The sequence below is a fragment of the Saccostrea cucullata genome, unplaced genomic scaffold (assembly GCF_032062105.1).
Source record: "Saccostrea cucullata isolate Sc308-1 unplaced genomic scaffold, CSIRO_AGI_Scuc_v1 ctg152, whole genome shotgun sequence".
Lineage (NCBI taxonomy): Eukaryota > Metazoa > Mollusca > Bivalvia > Ostreida > Ostreidae > Saccostrea > Saccostrea cuccullata.
Window position 1 is genome coordinate 66,958 of NW_026929180.1, and position 16,447 is coordinate 83,404.

Sequence of the window (16,447 nt, forward strand, 5' to 3'; positions counted from 1 at the left end):
TTTTGACCAAGTATTTGGTCATTCAAAATGTACTATATTGCTTTCATTGTGAAACTTAATACTAGAAAATTCTGTTGTACTTTTTAAACTTTGTGCAACATAAGGTGATGTGATCAGAATCTAGAAATCGTGAAATATTAAATGTGTATACGAGGTTTTTTGTTTAGCTAGGATAAACTCTAGATTTTAATATCACACATCCAAACTTGAGATCACTACATAGAAAAATATCTACCAGTCTCTGCATCCCACACATCATTCCACCCTGGAATTGGTTAATTATGTCTTACAAGGAATTTCAACATTCTGTACAGATTAATTTGACTTGGATTGCTTCACTTAGAATTTCTTTTTACCAAACAACAAGCACCATCACCTTGTGATTTTATGGTTTTATCTTACCAGTCTCTGAATTCACATTTATAAGACCTCCTACAGAAACAGAGACGGCTAATTATTAGGTCATTTTAAATAAGGCTTCACATGTTAGAGGTACGAGGATTCAAAAGACATGACATTTTAAAAATAAACTTGGTTCTAATAATTAAAAATCAACGAATGTTTTAATGCTTTCAGATAGATAAATCCTTACTACATGTTTTTAATCTTTGCTAGAATAGTTCTCACACCGGTTTCTCTACAGTTTTTGTTTACAAATCAAACTACAATGACTAGACATTAAATCATGACTTTTAAAATACTAATACAACTACAAAATAAAAAATCAAACCAGCTCACTGAAAGCATCAATACATTTGAAATAACGGAACACAGAAACGTTGATTTAAACTGAGCATGAGCAGACAGCTGGCAGTGACGATGAGATTACCTAAACGTGTTCAGTGTCACTATCCCAAACTGAAACAAAGCCAATGACAGTAAACGTTACTATAGGATAATATCAGGTAATGATTACCTACTCTATCCCTAATGAACGAGACATATGTCATACTCATGTTCAAAACTAACTTCTTAAAAATTCAGATCAAATATGATTTTTTTTTTTGTTATCACCGTATGATAAAATGATCAAATGAACATGATAGTACAGATTAGTAGAATCTACCACGATCTGTGGTTCTTCTATGTGGTATTCATTGACTAAATCTCTAATCAACATGCAGTGTATCCTGTTATCCTTCAGTCTGGTTAAGATGCAGAAGGTGCAGCTTACAGTTAGCATAAATAAATATTAAGAGGCTTTTGTTGTGTATATAAAATAAAATCATCTATTTAACCATGAAAGACTGTATTTACATATAATGATATATATTGTATTTTCAACTCATGTGATACAAGTTAAATTCTTTTTTTTTCGTAAATTAAAACTGATAGTTTAGATAGAATGTTGATTTTTTTTTTAATAAAAATCTACGTTGTGGTAAAATTTCATGCACGTGAAAAAGGCTCTGTCATGTATATTGGCTTGTGGATAAAAGCAGACCACCTCATCAACTGAACTGTTCAGGCACATGAAAAAGCAGACTCAAAGTAGTCTTGGAATTTAATAAAGCAATACAATATTTTTTTTTTTGCTGGGATTCCTAAAGGATACCACTAAGTCAAGGTATCTATAGAAATTTATTCATATTTGCTTAATTTGGTACTGCAGTTGAATTTTATTTTCTCAATATTCTTTAAAAAGCAGTATTTCTCTCTTATTAGAAAGCACTTAAGTTGTTATTTTATTTAAGTTAATTTTCCTGCTCCTGAGTATGCAAAAATGAATTAAAGGGATTTTACTTATTGATCCTCCTCCTTTGAAGTGCGAGTTCGGTACAAATTGCTGTTGACAATTTCAGACAGCAAATCGCTCCATTCGGCTGTGTTAAACAAGATTTAGTTGAAGGTAAATTGGTCATTTTTTATTATAACGGCTGCATAGCCATCAATGGTTAATGAAATTGTAAACATATTGAAAATAACACAGCTTTTCTGAAAGGGAAACTAACAGGCAGTAAAGGTTGTTTGAAGTTTTCATTCCGACTCTCAAGTCAATCAATAATGCAATAAAAAGAAATAATAAAATCACTTGGAAAATTTCAAGTCCTTCTTCATCATTCATGAACTTTGCATAAATTTAATGTACCAAAATATATAATAGCCCCTTCTGCATTAATGTGTATCACATAATTTTTAGGAAAGATAAATTTTTAATTTTTAAGCATAATTTCATGAAGATGAAGAGTACTTCTCTGAACACTGCACTCGAAGCCTATCTGACCTCATAACTTAAGTCAGGGGCACTGAAGGGGCAATCTTTACCTGAGCAGGACACTTAATACATTTCTAAAAGTCGGGGGTCTAAAACTGGAACGGCTGGAATTATAGAGGCAAATTTCATGACGATATTCAAGACCTAATGTAGTAACTGATTTCTTTTCTACAGATTGACAGATTTTCAGGCATTTATTTGTTAAAAATATTAAGTGTTATTTTTGCATCCATTCGATACAAGAATATTTCAGACATTCTACAATTATACAAATTAATGAATGAATTTGAGAATTAATGCTTGAAATCTGATACATGTACATACAAGATTTTCGATGTCTGCTTGCTCGTTTTCTCTCCCTTGGGGCTCTACTTGATGCTGCGGTGGCTGTTCTCACACACGCCTCTAAAATCTCGTCATCTCCAGTGTCGTACATCTCCGAGTCTGTCGTAACACATCCTCGAGACGACGAAAACTTGGAGTCAACTGTTAAAAACAACCAAGACATTTTTATTTTACAAAGTAAAATCTAACCATTTAAAATTTTGCCCCCAGTTCATTTTTTTACAATTGACATGATGGAAATCAGTGATAATTCCTTACGTGGTCCTGATCTTCGACTGCGACTTTTGAGCCCGGGGAGACCCCGATCATCACAACTCGTGTACCCATTGGACAGAAGTTTGTGTAAGTTAGCGTGGTCCTCACTAATGTTCCCGTCGTCCCTAGACCGACTTCGTGAAAAGTTCGCCGTCTAGAAAAACACAAAAAAATTGAACTGTATCTGATAAATTATCAAAATTATTTTCTTTTCAATCATCCACTTCAAATATTAACACCAAAAAAGTGTGCATTTCTCCTCAACATACATCTACAATCATTTTCCCCCTGGTCTTCTTTCTTTCTCTCTGATTTGCCTTCTTTGCCAGCTGCTGCAAGACTTTCTCTCTAGTTGTTCTGTATTCCAGTGCAAATTCACTCACAATTTTACAAAATGAGTTCACTTTCATGTCTTTAGCAAAATGTACAGGAATTCCCATGTATAGGAGCAGTTTATGATAGCGATTGATCACCCGCCTGGACACAATCTCTAGAATCATAATCCTCTGTGCTGCATCAGCCAGGAACTCAGATAACCTTTTCAAAATTATTTAATATTAGATTCACACATAGAATTTAATAATTTTTTTTAGCAAATTTTGAAAAGCAGTCATTTTCAACTTAGCTAAAACACATACATAATACAATCTATTTATCAAAAATAAATTGGAAAAGTTTCAAAAGATGTTTTAGAGACCATCATCAATGAGACATTGACATTAGCTTCTCTTGTTTTTAGCTACTGTACATAATACAGATCTTGCACATATTCCAAACTTTGTAGACATACTTTGACTTGAGGTTGGAGGTAGATCCGCCCTCGTGTTTAGCTATTGCACGTAAGTGATCCCAGGATGCCTTACAGTCTCCCTTTAACTTCTCCAGCTTGCGCTCCAACTCATCCCAATCCACCTGTAAAATAAACAAGATTAGGTTAGAGATGGATAAAGCATCCTTAGAAGGACCAAAATCAAATCATGGATCTGACAAGCTGTAGAATGGTTACATATCATTGAATTGCACAAAAGTGCTTGTATCTACAACTACAGGTATGTTGAGTCAGACAGGGATTACGTACCCTAGAACAGCGAGCCAGTGCCCCTATCTCGGAATACAGATCTGTTGTGTCAGGGTATTGTTCTATGATGATGGCACACAAATGATGGAGTAACGAGTGTTTGTGAACAGTATCCTTAACTTCTGGAATTTTTGCCAAGTATTCAATACTGAATCCCCTGGCCTGAAAATATATGAACATAAATTTAGATTTTTTTTTACATAAAGGTAGAAGTACATCATACTAAACATTGTACTAAAACAAAAGAAGACTCACCTGAGCACCATTGAGGAAGTTTCCAATTGTTAATATCACAGACAAAATACATTTAAATGTTTTATTCTTTTTCAGTTCATCAATGCCTTTTTTCAAATCACAGAGTGGATCAGATATTTCCTGCAAGAAAAGAAAAAATTATCATGTTCTTTGCAGACAGCAATCCTTAACAACAAATATTCCTTTTTCAACATTATGAACTTAATACTGTTTCAAAAATGAGCTTACAGTTTCTATAGTTTCATATGTTTGTACAATTTATTTAAAATACTAATGTCTTTTACGTACATGATTACAATCATGTAAAATCTGTTTACTTTTCGGTATTAAAAAAACAATACTTCAAGTTTAAATAGCCAAAGAGAGAGTCGGGCCTGCAATAAATATTTTTTAAATCTTATTTTTCACTTTTTTAATAAAATATTTTTTTAGTTTCATAGTCAAGTTTAAATAGCCAAAGAGAGAGTCGGGCCTGCAACTCGCTGATTGAGGACAGAGTGAGAAGGAACTGCTCAGCGGTTCCTAACGGGATATCTGGGTTAGCCATCTGCGCCTCCAAAATGTTTGTCTTCTCCTCCGCTGTTGGAATCATTCCAGTGAGAATTTTCTGAAAAGGAAACCAGTGTTATATATTCAGGAAAATAATGAAATAATTTTCCTTTTTTCACCTATGAAATTTTCTGTTTGTGTCGACAAATGAGGTACAAATTAATGTATATCTACTCAACTGCCTGGTTTTTCGGTGGACTGCCTCTTAATACTGTTTCAAAAATGAGCTTACAGTTTCTATAGTTTCATAGTCAAGTTTAAATAGCCAAAGAGAAGTCGGGCCTGCAATACTAACGGGATAGTAGCCATCTGCGCCTCCAAAATGTTTGTCTTCTCCTCCGCTGTTGGAATCAGAATTTTCTGAAAAGGAAACCAGTGTTATATATATTCAGGAAAATAATGAAATAATTTTCCTTTTTTCTAACAAATGAGGTACAAATTAATGTATATCTACTCAAATTTTTTTTTAAATAACAACATGCTCCTATTACCTCTATGCCTTCCCTGTTCATTATGGCATTATCCATTTTCAAAATGGCCGCCTTGATGGTTCTGGGGGGCGGTAGCACGGTGAGACCAATGTTTATAGCGTTGGACCGTTTGGCATCCAGCACCGTAATCTCTTTCTTGCCTGTTGTTTCCTGACGCTAAAATTATTTAAAATTGAATTACTAGTTTATCAAAATTTAAAAAACATTCAGAAAATAAGTTTCAGTTAATATACATTAAAGCTTTACCATTATTTATGATTTAGATTCAGTGGAACTTTTGTTGACAACTTTCTGAATAATATTTTTAAATGCAGAAAACATTAACAGAAATTAGAGGAGGCTTATAAATATTTGAAAGTACAGGTAGATTATGAGAATTAACTGCTGAGAAACAGTAATATGGAGAGGTGCTTAAAGATAAGGCAATAAGGTACAGCTTTGTCTATATAACATAAAGTGCTGAGGACTGAGAATAATTACAGTGATATTTAACAAAGAGGGCACTGGAGGAGGTCTCTACACTGGTACATAAGAGAATGAGTGAAATATACTAATATTTCATTAATCTGACAGTAAAGTATCAGTAAGAGTTGTAAGTTTAATGATTAGTATTTTTTAACAGAACTTTATTAGTAATACAAAGATTGAAAATACAAGCAGTATGAGTGTTATGAAAGATGTTTGGGTAAGTATAGCATTTATGATATTAAAAAATATATCAATTTTAGAGTATATGAAACATATAAAACAAGGAACAAGGCCTTGTGAAAACATTGGATAGGAACATTTCCAGTGAGGGGATCCCAACACCATATGATAGTGCTATTTTGTAGAACACTGAGCATCACAGATTGATTAATGAGCTCTACAGAATATTATGGGAAATAATTTTTAAGAATTGTACTTAATTCTTGTTTTTTTTCCTTACCGACTCCTGTTCGTGTTTTACAAACACGGCAATACACATGCACAATTAGCCAACAACATTACAGAACCATGGAATGTGTGTCAGCGATGAGTTAGCACAGCATGAAATAGAAAGACAATAAAATCCAACATCAGTGCATGTACAGCAAAATATTCAAAGCTTCACACAAGAGTGATACTAGTATGAGACCCGATCCTTTCAAAAACCTTTTTATCATTTATCGTTTCTTGTATATTGCAAGATTTGTTAATAATACATCTAATCATTTCATTATTATAAGTTGAAATTTAGTCTACAAATTAGTAAACAACATCTAATAATTATGCAAATTTTATACATTCTTTAAAATGATCTTGCAAAATTTTTGTCGATATTCTTTCTTAAGAATGGAATATGTACATTAAAATTGTAAATTTCATTATTTCAATTAATATCTACTTTTTTCTGATTACAGTACATGTATATGTATGTGATTAATGCAAAACAACAAAGACTGAGCGGTGTTCCCTGGCGCACACCTCTATCATTATAAAACTGACCTTTTTGTTGATTTCACTGCTCCTGGTCTCAAACAGGTGCTCTAGTTTATCTGGATCCACCTTCACATTCACAATGTCTTTCCAGATCGTTTCTCCTTTGGTAGAAGGATGTGGAGCTTCTGCCTGAACAGTTCTCCAGTGAAGTTTTATTGTCTTTTTCACTTTCTTCAGATTTGCTCCTGGAGCTGGTGGAAGGTTAACCTTTGGTAGGTTCTGCACTGGTGACAAACCAGGAGGTGGGGGAGGGGGAGGAATTCCTCCCAGTGGTGGAGGTGGTGGAGGAGGAGCTCCAAAGGGGGGTGGAGGGGGTGGGGGTATCCCACCCATGGGGGGTGGGGGAGGTGGGGGTACCATCCCTGGTATCCCTGGGGGAGGAGGAGGACCCAGAGCTGGATTAAATGCCACTTTAGGAGGACAAAACACATCCTCATCCTCAGAGTCCTTGAGATCAGTAAAATCAACATCCTTAATTTTCAAAGGTCTGTGCAACTTTTGTAATAATTTATCCCACTGTATGTCACTTTCTGTCTTTTTCACTTCAACTGGTACAGCTGGTTCTGGCTTTTTCACAGTTGTTTGTTGTTGAAGACCCTCTTTGGCACGACTGATTAACCCTGACTTATCTCCTACAGGGGCCTGTTTCTCCTTTGACTCAGATACACCTGGTCCACTGGAGAATTTGTCAATATGATCTTTGAGTCTGTTATCTTTTTCTTCAATAGTCTCTATGGGTTTGGGGGGCATAAGAGAATTTCCTATGAGTCCCTGCTCCAGATTTTCCTTTCTCTGGGTGAGGCTTGTGTCTCCCCTGATGGAGGGGTGTCTTTTGAGGACCCCTGGCTCGGGGACCTCTTCCTCCTCCTGTTCTTTCTCCTTCTGTTTCTTCATGTACATCAGCCAGCGACTGTTACTGGACATGTCCTGTGGCAGACTGTTCTCCTCCAACATTCCATTCTGGTTCTGATTGAGTGTGTCATTGATCTCGTTATTTCTAGAGTCCAGATTGTTTTGTTGACCGTGAGATGCTTCATCATTGCTGTTGTAGCCAGATTCTTTAGAGATTGTGTCCTCAGGTTTCTGTGGTTGTAATAAAGGCTTCTGTTGTCCTCGTCTTTTGTCATGAACTAAAAATAAACAATTTACAGTAAGTGACTGAAATATAGTTTAAGTCTTAAAAAATATTTGATTAGTTTTATAATATTTTAATTGGCTTGAATAGAAACATTAGGTGAATATCAATTAAAATATTTTACAACTCTCTTCAATATTGCTCTGAAAATATTGGTCTTGGAATACAAGTATTTCAGATCATGCAGAGTAGGAATAAATTGTCAATGCATGCTTATCCATATTATAAAAAGTATCCCAGTATAATAAAAGGGGATATTAAGAAATATATACAGGTATAATGTTATTTAGATTTATTATTGTGAAATAAAATAGAAATTTTGTGCATATAATTCTGTCTCTTTTTAATCAAATTGGTATACATGTACTCATATACAAATATAAAGTTCATGATTATAATCCTATTTTTGTCTTGCAAGATAAAACACTAGCTATTCTCTACTTTTGATCACTATAAACACTAAGTCTATGTCTTCTATTTCTACATTCTCTACACTCTTACCCCTTGAATGGTCATTTGTTTCTACATCACTGAGTGAGCTCAGTGACGAGTATTTAGACTCAATCTCCACAGGGTGTGAGTTACTATCACACGACCCCGTGCTGGAAGTGCTGGCCACAGAAGCACGGTCATGTTCAATGTCATGGTAACGGTCTGAGACACGTTGCCGTGCTCGCTCCATTTCCTGTTCCTTGAGAAAGGAACGCTGGCGCTCTCTACGTTGCTGACGAGTCCTTGGAACATCTGTTGGGAGGACATGCGTGGTTAGTAGGTCAAAGTTCACAGCAAATAAAAATCAAACTGAGGCCATAAATCCAAAAACAATCCAAATGTTTCAATTGAAAATTCAAAAGTTTTCATGCCACCTATGACTGTGCAGGGCAGAAACTTGTGGGGTATAAAAATTTAATAATATGTGTACATAATTTGCTTCCCAATTAATCTGAAATACAATAATAAAATACACCCTTGACTAGCAAAACACATTTCACCAGAAATAAGAATGTACTTCTACACTTGCAAGACAAAGAACAATATAAGATGCATTTGTGATATGGAATACAAGGGGTGGGATATTTTGGAAGAATATATTTTTTCTGCTCTGCATTATTAACTGAAAGCAAGAATAAAGGATCCAAGCAAAGTTAGATAATTCTAGTTTTCTGTTTGATTTTGCTATGTAAGGGAATACTTCTGACCCTCCCCCCCCCTCCCACTTGAGGCCACATCCCAAAATATATCACAACATGTTTTATATATCAAACAGAAAACTAAAGCAGTGCAATAATAAAAAGACTTGTTCTGTCATCAAAAGTGATTCAAGGCTCAGATGACATTTGTGATGAACACTTGGAAAGCTGTGAAAACCCAAGTTTACTTACTAGTGTTGACTTCAAATGCTGGGTCTAAAAACAGACATTCACAAAATAAACCATGCATAACACTAATCAACTAAAAACAAAGATCTACTTCAACACTGAAAATAAGACTGGGAACGTGACTTTGTAGTGTGTATACAGAGAGAGACTATATTTCCAGAAGTGATTTAGATCGGGTTCAGTTTCCACAACATTCATTACACTGACACGGCAGTCCACAGACTTACACGAAGACTGGCGACACGCGGGGTCTTTCTCTGCTGAACCGCTGACCTGCTCCTGGGATGGGGAAAGTAATTTGTCAGGGGGCCGTACTTCCTCCATGTTCTGTTGGAGCTCCTCAAACTTCTTCATCCTCAGCTGCTGGTCTGGAAGCTGGTCGTGTTGTTCATGTTCCTCTGGGACAAGCTGGCATCTCCTGTAAAATGTTAGCTCCAAATTAACGTTCAATACAGGGTAAAATATACCCTAGTCTGAAATGATTTTCTATAAATTATGAAAGAATTAAAAACGTATGCACTTGGATCATTTCAAATAGTATTGATAACACTTTAGAATTTCAAATTTATCATTCATAGTAAAAGAAGGCATATAATGAAAATAAGAATACACACTCTTTCTGTTTTTCTTTTCTAAGTTTGTATTCTTCAGCAGGTTGGAGTTCTGGCACACTTCTTGATTTGGCTAGTCTGTTAGGACCTGTACCTAGAGAATATCGCCGACTCTTTCTACCCATTTCTCCCTCTGCTTTTATTCTTGGTGTTCTCCTAAAAAAATATTGTGTGTTTATAATCATTTTCATCCCTTTTATTAAATAGCATATACATGTATAATGAAGTTTTTTTACATTGTTAAAATTTGAGTAAAAAAAATTTGACAAATTTTCTCTCCAAGAATGAGTCAAGAGGTAGGTGTCTTACCTGAGGTTTTCGACTTGAGACTGATTCCCATCTTCTTCTCCATCCTCAGCTTTCAAAGCAGCCTAAAAGATCAAACATGTCTTTTTCAGTCAGTATGCTTTTCTGATTAATTCATGCTTGTGAATATCATTTCTTCATTGTTACTTTACTTTTCTGACATCAATGTTACCTCGTAGATCTGGAACTGTGACAGAAGGTCAAGGTCGGCTCCATTTTTGTTCATTTGTCTCTGTGTGACTCTTTCCATTCCCAGCTCCTCAAAGGCATCCGTGACATCGTAGAATGTGTCCTGGTCTGGGATGGCATTTAGAACCTAAACAATGTTTTAATTAAGTATTTAGCCAGTTTGGAATAACAATAAATACTGAAGTAAGTAAATAGGGTAGGGGAGGGGGTTCCATTGTTCAAGGCAGCAAATATTCTAAGAAAAGTTGTTGAAATTTTGGTTTGCTAAGATATTCTAAGATCGCAGTTGTAATCATATGATAATCTCATAATATGTTCTATGGTGCGACCGTTGGGGCGAGCGCAGTTATTTACTATCAAAAACCTTTACACAGCTTTTACTTGCACTGCCTATCCTCAGTTTATTATAAAAAAAGGAAGAAAAGCTTAAAAAGAAATCACTTCCCAGGCTTCGGGATCAAGATTTCGAATTTTTGGTAGTTTTCGACAAAATCGGAAATACCTCAGTCATTTAAGTGACGAAAGTATGACGTAAAAAAAAAATGTCCTGTTGACTTAGAACGCAAATGATAGTTTTGTGGCATGGAGATTGCATTAAATCGTTGTTTGTAATTTTTTTTCAAGTAAGTTGTTGCTATGCTTTAGCCACCATGTTGCTATGTACCGCAAAGGATTATTAGGAGTTTGGAATTTTTTCACGCGGTGAGATAAAAATTTCTTGGAACAATGTGCAGATTTCTAAGCAAATTTCCTCCATTCGTTATTCTATTGAGCTCGCTACCCGAGTGGCGCTTCTCACGCCCTCGCTGTGCTCGCTATAACTGATTTTTTTCCCTATCATTTGGTATTTTTCTTTCATCTTATTAATGTGTCTTATGTTAGACTGACCTTGTTGACAAGGGTCATGGCATAGGTCAAGAGTTCAGTGTCTCCTCCCTCTTTTTCATCCAGGATCCCCATTATGTTGGACCAAAGCTTTACACCTGATAATAAAACACAAAATGTAGCACACACTCATGAAAAATGGGCAATATCATACTGAAAATATCATAATGCTATACACATGTGTATCTTAATTGTTTTCATGTAAACTGTCAAGCTTTACCAATATCATTCAGATTATCATTTCAAGGGCAACATAGAGTATTTGCGAGCTGATAGTGATTTTTTTTTAATCTCAAAGATTCACGTTTAGGCTGTGAAAGAGTTATCTTTCTTTGTATCTTTTCTCACTTCTAATATCACTTTAAACTTGACTAATTTCACAATTTTTATTATAGTTATTTTAGTGCCAATTTATCACTTACTTTATTGCCTATTTATACAATTCAACAATAATATAAAGGTGCTTGAGGCTCATAGTTACACTATGAATAACATTATGAGTTAGCAGGCCTATATTCTTTGAACTGTATAAAAAAATATTTCCATTTCGTAATTTGCTCTAATTGAGCATTTTTTTTAAATTCCTGGGAAAAAAATTTAAAAAGGAACACAATACCGTTATCAACATCATGTCAAATCAACATCTCAAGGTTCCTTTTGTAAGGTGCATGATTATTATCTTAATCTGTAACCTGTTTTCAATGAGCCGTGAAATTGACCTGAAGGTCAAACACTGGATATGTGTACCGAGTCCCGGCCTGAGCTACTCTTCAACATACTAACACAGAACCTGACACTGTTTATGGTTGTCCAACACGCAAATCTACAGTGTCAATGAACAATTCTGCTCGTTCATTTTGTACTTTTAACAGGGGAGTTCAGATTTTATGTATATATCAATTCATGATTTCCTGTAGTTCATAATTAGCAATAATTCATTGCATTACATGCACTATTTAATAATGACATGATTTATTTCTTTTCTTAAATAAGAGAAAAGTAGAAAAGACAATTGGGTAACATTTTTTACTTTATTTGGGAATAGAGAATGGATCATGTATTATATTGAAAGTCATGGTTAATCCAATGCTTTCAAGTACGGTATTAATTACCGGGTAATGCTTGCACTAGACAATCCATATTTACAGTTCTACATAAAATGTGAATGACTTTCATCAAAAAATCATTTTTACACTACCAAAAAAAAAAAAAAATTAAAAATGAAATCTCCAAGAAAATGAAAGCTATTTAAACAGAAAGCAAGAATTTATTTAAGTGTCAAAGCTGCCTACAGAGATATCTATTAGGGTAAGGAGAAACAATTACTACCTCCTTGTCATTACATTCTCTTTCCAGCTTATTACTGAGATAAAAGTAAGTGTCCACTTTACCTCGTTTGGTGTCCACAGCATTGACCGCTGAGATGAGAATCTCTGTGTTGGACTCTGTATATTCCACAAACACTAATAATAACTTCAGAGAAGTCTTTACAACCAGACGAAACTGAAAGACAGTATCATCTGTTATTATATTCTTATGTCTAAAGAACAATCATCAAATAGCACAACTTATTCCTTTGTGTAAAAGCTTCAACTTTCCTCAGAACTTAATCAATATTGGCATCAAATTTAATGACTGTGTGCAAGAACAAAGAAAAAAAAGTCCAACCTTGGGGAACACTAAGACCAGTAATAATCAAATTTTGAATGAAGGGTGTATCTTTTAAATGTGATGAAGTTGAGAGGAATTTTCTATTTTTGTTTGTGGTTTGGTTTCATTTCTGTTAACCCTTGATATTTGTCATATGGAGACATATCTGAGTAAACTGACCATAACAGAAAAAGACTTGAGTTTCCAGAAGTTGAACCAGTACACACAAACTTCAAAAGTAAGGTTCTACTTACAAACAAACCACAACCACGCAATATACTTACAGTTTACTACACAACAATGAAAAATAATTTTGAAAGACCCATTAACAAGGAAGGTTTTTGTATTTTCCACAATTTCTCATAGTGACAATATCTTTAAAATATTTTGATGAATTATTATCTTATACTGTATTTGTCCTGCAAGATAAAATGAATGCACTGTGAAAAGGACTGATGAATAAGTTAATTTTCTTATTCAAGAGACAAAATTGGATTATAATTGCTGGCTACATTTCATTAATTGGTTCATTCAAAAATTTTAATTATGTCTGAATTTCAAACTGATAAAACTTCAAAATAAATGTGATGTTGTTTTTGCAACACTATCTGTAATGTCCCTTGCAGGTACAGTTGAACATGGTGCATGGTAATCTCACCCTGGACGACAGAAGCGAGTACAACCATTGCATGGTAGCCGGGTGGTTTATCACCCGTAGTAATCTCACCTTGGATGACAGAAGCGAGTACAACCATTGTATGGTAGCTGGGTGGTTTATCACACCATTCATCCCATCCACATACAGCATGACTTGTCCCAGAGCTGAAACGACAACGAATGCAAATATAATGACTTAATTGGACAGAGATGAATAATGGAATAATTGCATTATGCATATCCTCTAAACAACTAATCTATACTTGCAATCTTGCATACAGCTGTGTTTTGTTTTTATAATGATTCATTTGAATGCACAAGCAAGATAGATCATAAATATTTTTAGCCTAAATGCAATATATGTGTTTTCTGTTTTTCCCACAAAGTGTGCAACACTGGTTTCACTTTCTCACAGGTAACAAAACATCTGCCATGAGAAGTCAACTGTCACCATTATAATTCTTAAATAAAAATATTGTTATACTTCCTCAATATACTTAGATCTAGTGAACCCCTTTAAATGACACAAAAGATTTGGCAGTTTGAAACACCAGTGCTTGCTTTCAACATTTAGATGTCAAGATACATTCTTTTCATTAATGTTGTCAATATTATCCTTCATTACCTTAAAGATCTAAATATATAAGGACTATTTACTGCCATGAAGTACTTTAATCTAGGTCATGATTTTAGGCTAGAATGTATTTTGTTTTTGTTTGAATCACAATGTACAATAATCTGTAAATAGAGCTGTGAGGAGAAATCTTTGTCTGAAATTCTAAACATTAGGCTAGTCGATTTAAAGACTAACAAAGCATACTTCATTATAAAGGTATGGACTTAAGTCAAGAGTAAATAGTTCCGACCCGAGCAGGGCATTTTCCTTTAACAAATTCCCCTAATAAAAGCCCTCTGTTTACTTAAATCTCTTTTACATTTGCAACACTTATTTGAACCCCCTTGCAGAGCCCTGTGCATTAAACCAACATAGAAATCCCTAAAATAAACTTGTAAATTTCTTTTATCTTTTGCTGTCAGTGTTTGTTCACTACTGTTTGATACCTATACATGCATACAACAGCTTTTTACTGGGTTTACAATTTAATTCTCGTCAGGTGGTACATGTATAATACTTAGCATATAAACTTCCAATTGTGATGCATCCCTTTTTATTATGAATTCTCAAGGTAAATTCGGTTTTGTGACATTTTAAGCAAATATTGATTTCAAGGTAATTTTATTAGGTTTGCACAGCAAGTGTTAACTACTGCTTGTGAGAAATCTTTAATGTATGTTAATTTTGAAGGATCTGCTCATAGACAAGCTAATGTAAAACCCTTCCTCATTAACACAGTTACTTATTGATCTGCTAGTTCTGCCTCATTTCATATACCCCCACTAGCCTAAGTTCTCTTTATTCAGAAGTTTTTCTACAAATATAATAGAACAACACTGATATAATAGAAAAACCCCCCCCCAAAAAAAAAACCCTTTTATTAAACCAGAGGCCATGAAATTCACAATTTTGCAAAGAGGCACTACTGCTTATCATAATTATACACTTAGCAATGCTTACTAGAGAGTCATAAGTAGATCAGAGTAACTAAGAGAAAAATGCACTTCCATTCTAAACCATGCAAGAGAAAAATCATCATAAATGTTATTCTTTTCATAAGTAGATCAGAGTAACTAAGAGAAAAATGCACTTCCATTCTAAACCATGCAATTGTGCACCCCTAATGTTGTGCATATACTATCTCTGAATTTTCACTATTTAGATGATGTCATCCTCAAACAGGCAATACGTTTGGGTTAACACTTAACTTGATATGAGAACCCAGTGAGATGAGTGCAAAATACACATTTTATTGTATTTTTATAGGAAATTACTTGCCCCCCTCCCCCTGAACATTGACACATTCTTTTCTAGTAGCTTATTTCTGATACGTACCTCTGAGTATGTAGTTCTGGTAATTCTGGTCCGCCTCAGATCCCACCTTGATGAGGCAATCCAGGCCGTCATTGTTAACAAACTCATGGACCAAGTCCTTGTCATCCTACAATATGGAATCAAAGATCAGTAAGCAAGGAACAAAGTAAAGACAAGCACTGATTAAATAGGAAGAGATGTGTTTTTATTGTTTAAATTTTACCTGAAAGATTTGTTTTAATGAAAACAAAGCACGCCTAAGTTCTCTTCCATGGGAATTCAGAAGTTTTTCTACAAATATAATAGAACAACACTGATATAATAGAAAAACAATAATAATGTGGTCTGTCATTAATATTTTGCAAAACAATGTCAAACAAATTTAGTTATTGCTTTTAATGGAAGGGCTGCCCTAATAAATACATGTAAATACAAAAAAAAAGTGCTATATCAGCAATATTTTATTATATACCACAAGTACTTTGAATTTCAGTTCATTGCTCTATTTAAATATAGAAACTACCAGGTAATTGAAAGGTTATAATGATTTTTTTTATACTTTAGAAACTTGGTCAGGCCCCAGGGGGGGGGGGTGTAGATGCTGTATACCAAATTTGGTTGAAATTGGTTATGGTCAGAGAAGAAGTGAAAATGTTCAAATGTTTCACGACACACATACACGACACAGAAAAACTGAGTGCCTCAGGTGACCTAAAAAGCTATATCAGCAATATTTTATTATATACCACAACAAGTACTTTGAATTTCAGTTCATTGCTCTATTTAAATATAGAAACTACCAGGTAATTGAAAGGTTATAATGATTTTTTTTTACTTTAGAAACTTGTTGGGGGTGTAGATGTATGTGTAGTTCTTTCAAAGAAAAACATGATAATGTTTTTTCAGTAGACTCCTATGGCAGATTCAGTTAATGGCTGAGGATTACAGATAAATCCCCTCTCTCCTGGCACCAGCTTAGTTCTAACATTCAGTAAAGGAAGTGACTCATAACTTCAATATACTTTTTATATACTTTATTACACTGTATATCTCCAT

General features: G+C 34.5%; 1 protein-coding gene across 1 annotated transcript in view; it reads right to left on the reverse strand.

Annotated features, from left to right (window-relative positions):
- The window catches only part of LOC134280002 (FH1/FH2 domain-containing protein 3-like), a 52,368-nt gene that overhangs the window by 2,338 nt on the left and 33,583 nt on the right, over nucleotides 1-16,447 (reverse strand). The window contains 21 exon segments of the mRNA XM_062762404.1: nucleotides 2,540-2,701; nucleotides 2,819-2,969; nucleotides 3,085-3,352; nucleotides 3,606-3,727; nucleotides 3,894-4,055; nucleotides 4,149-4,268; nucleotides 4,377-4,395; nucleotides 4,589-4,755; nucleotides 5,189-5,344; nucleotides 6,656-7,779; nucleotides 8,286-8,528; nucleotides 9,167-9,190; nucleotides 9,391-9,581; nucleotides 9,778-9,930; nucleotides 10,084-10,145; nucleotides 10,253-10,396; nucleotides 11,158-11,252; nucleotides 12,546-12,657; nucleotides 13,532-13,626; nucleotides 15,413-15,518; nucleotides 15,615-15,682. Of these exon segments, the coding sequence (XP_062618388.1) occupies nucleotides 2,540-2,701; nucleotides 2,819-2,969; nucleotides 3,085-3,352; nucleotides 3,606-3,727; nucleotides 3,894-4,055; nucleotides 4,149-4,268; nucleotides 4,377-4,395; nucleotides 4,589-4,755; nucleotides 5,189-5,344; nucleotides 6,656-7,779; nucleotides 8,286-8,528; nucleotides 9,167-9,190; nucleotides 9,391-9,581; nucleotides 9,778-9,930; nucleotides 10,084-10,145; nucleotides 10,253-10,396; nucleotides 11,158-11,252; nucleotides 12,546-12,657; nucleotides 13,532-13,626; nucleotides 15,413-15,518; nucleotides 15,615-15,682 (3,744 nt within the window).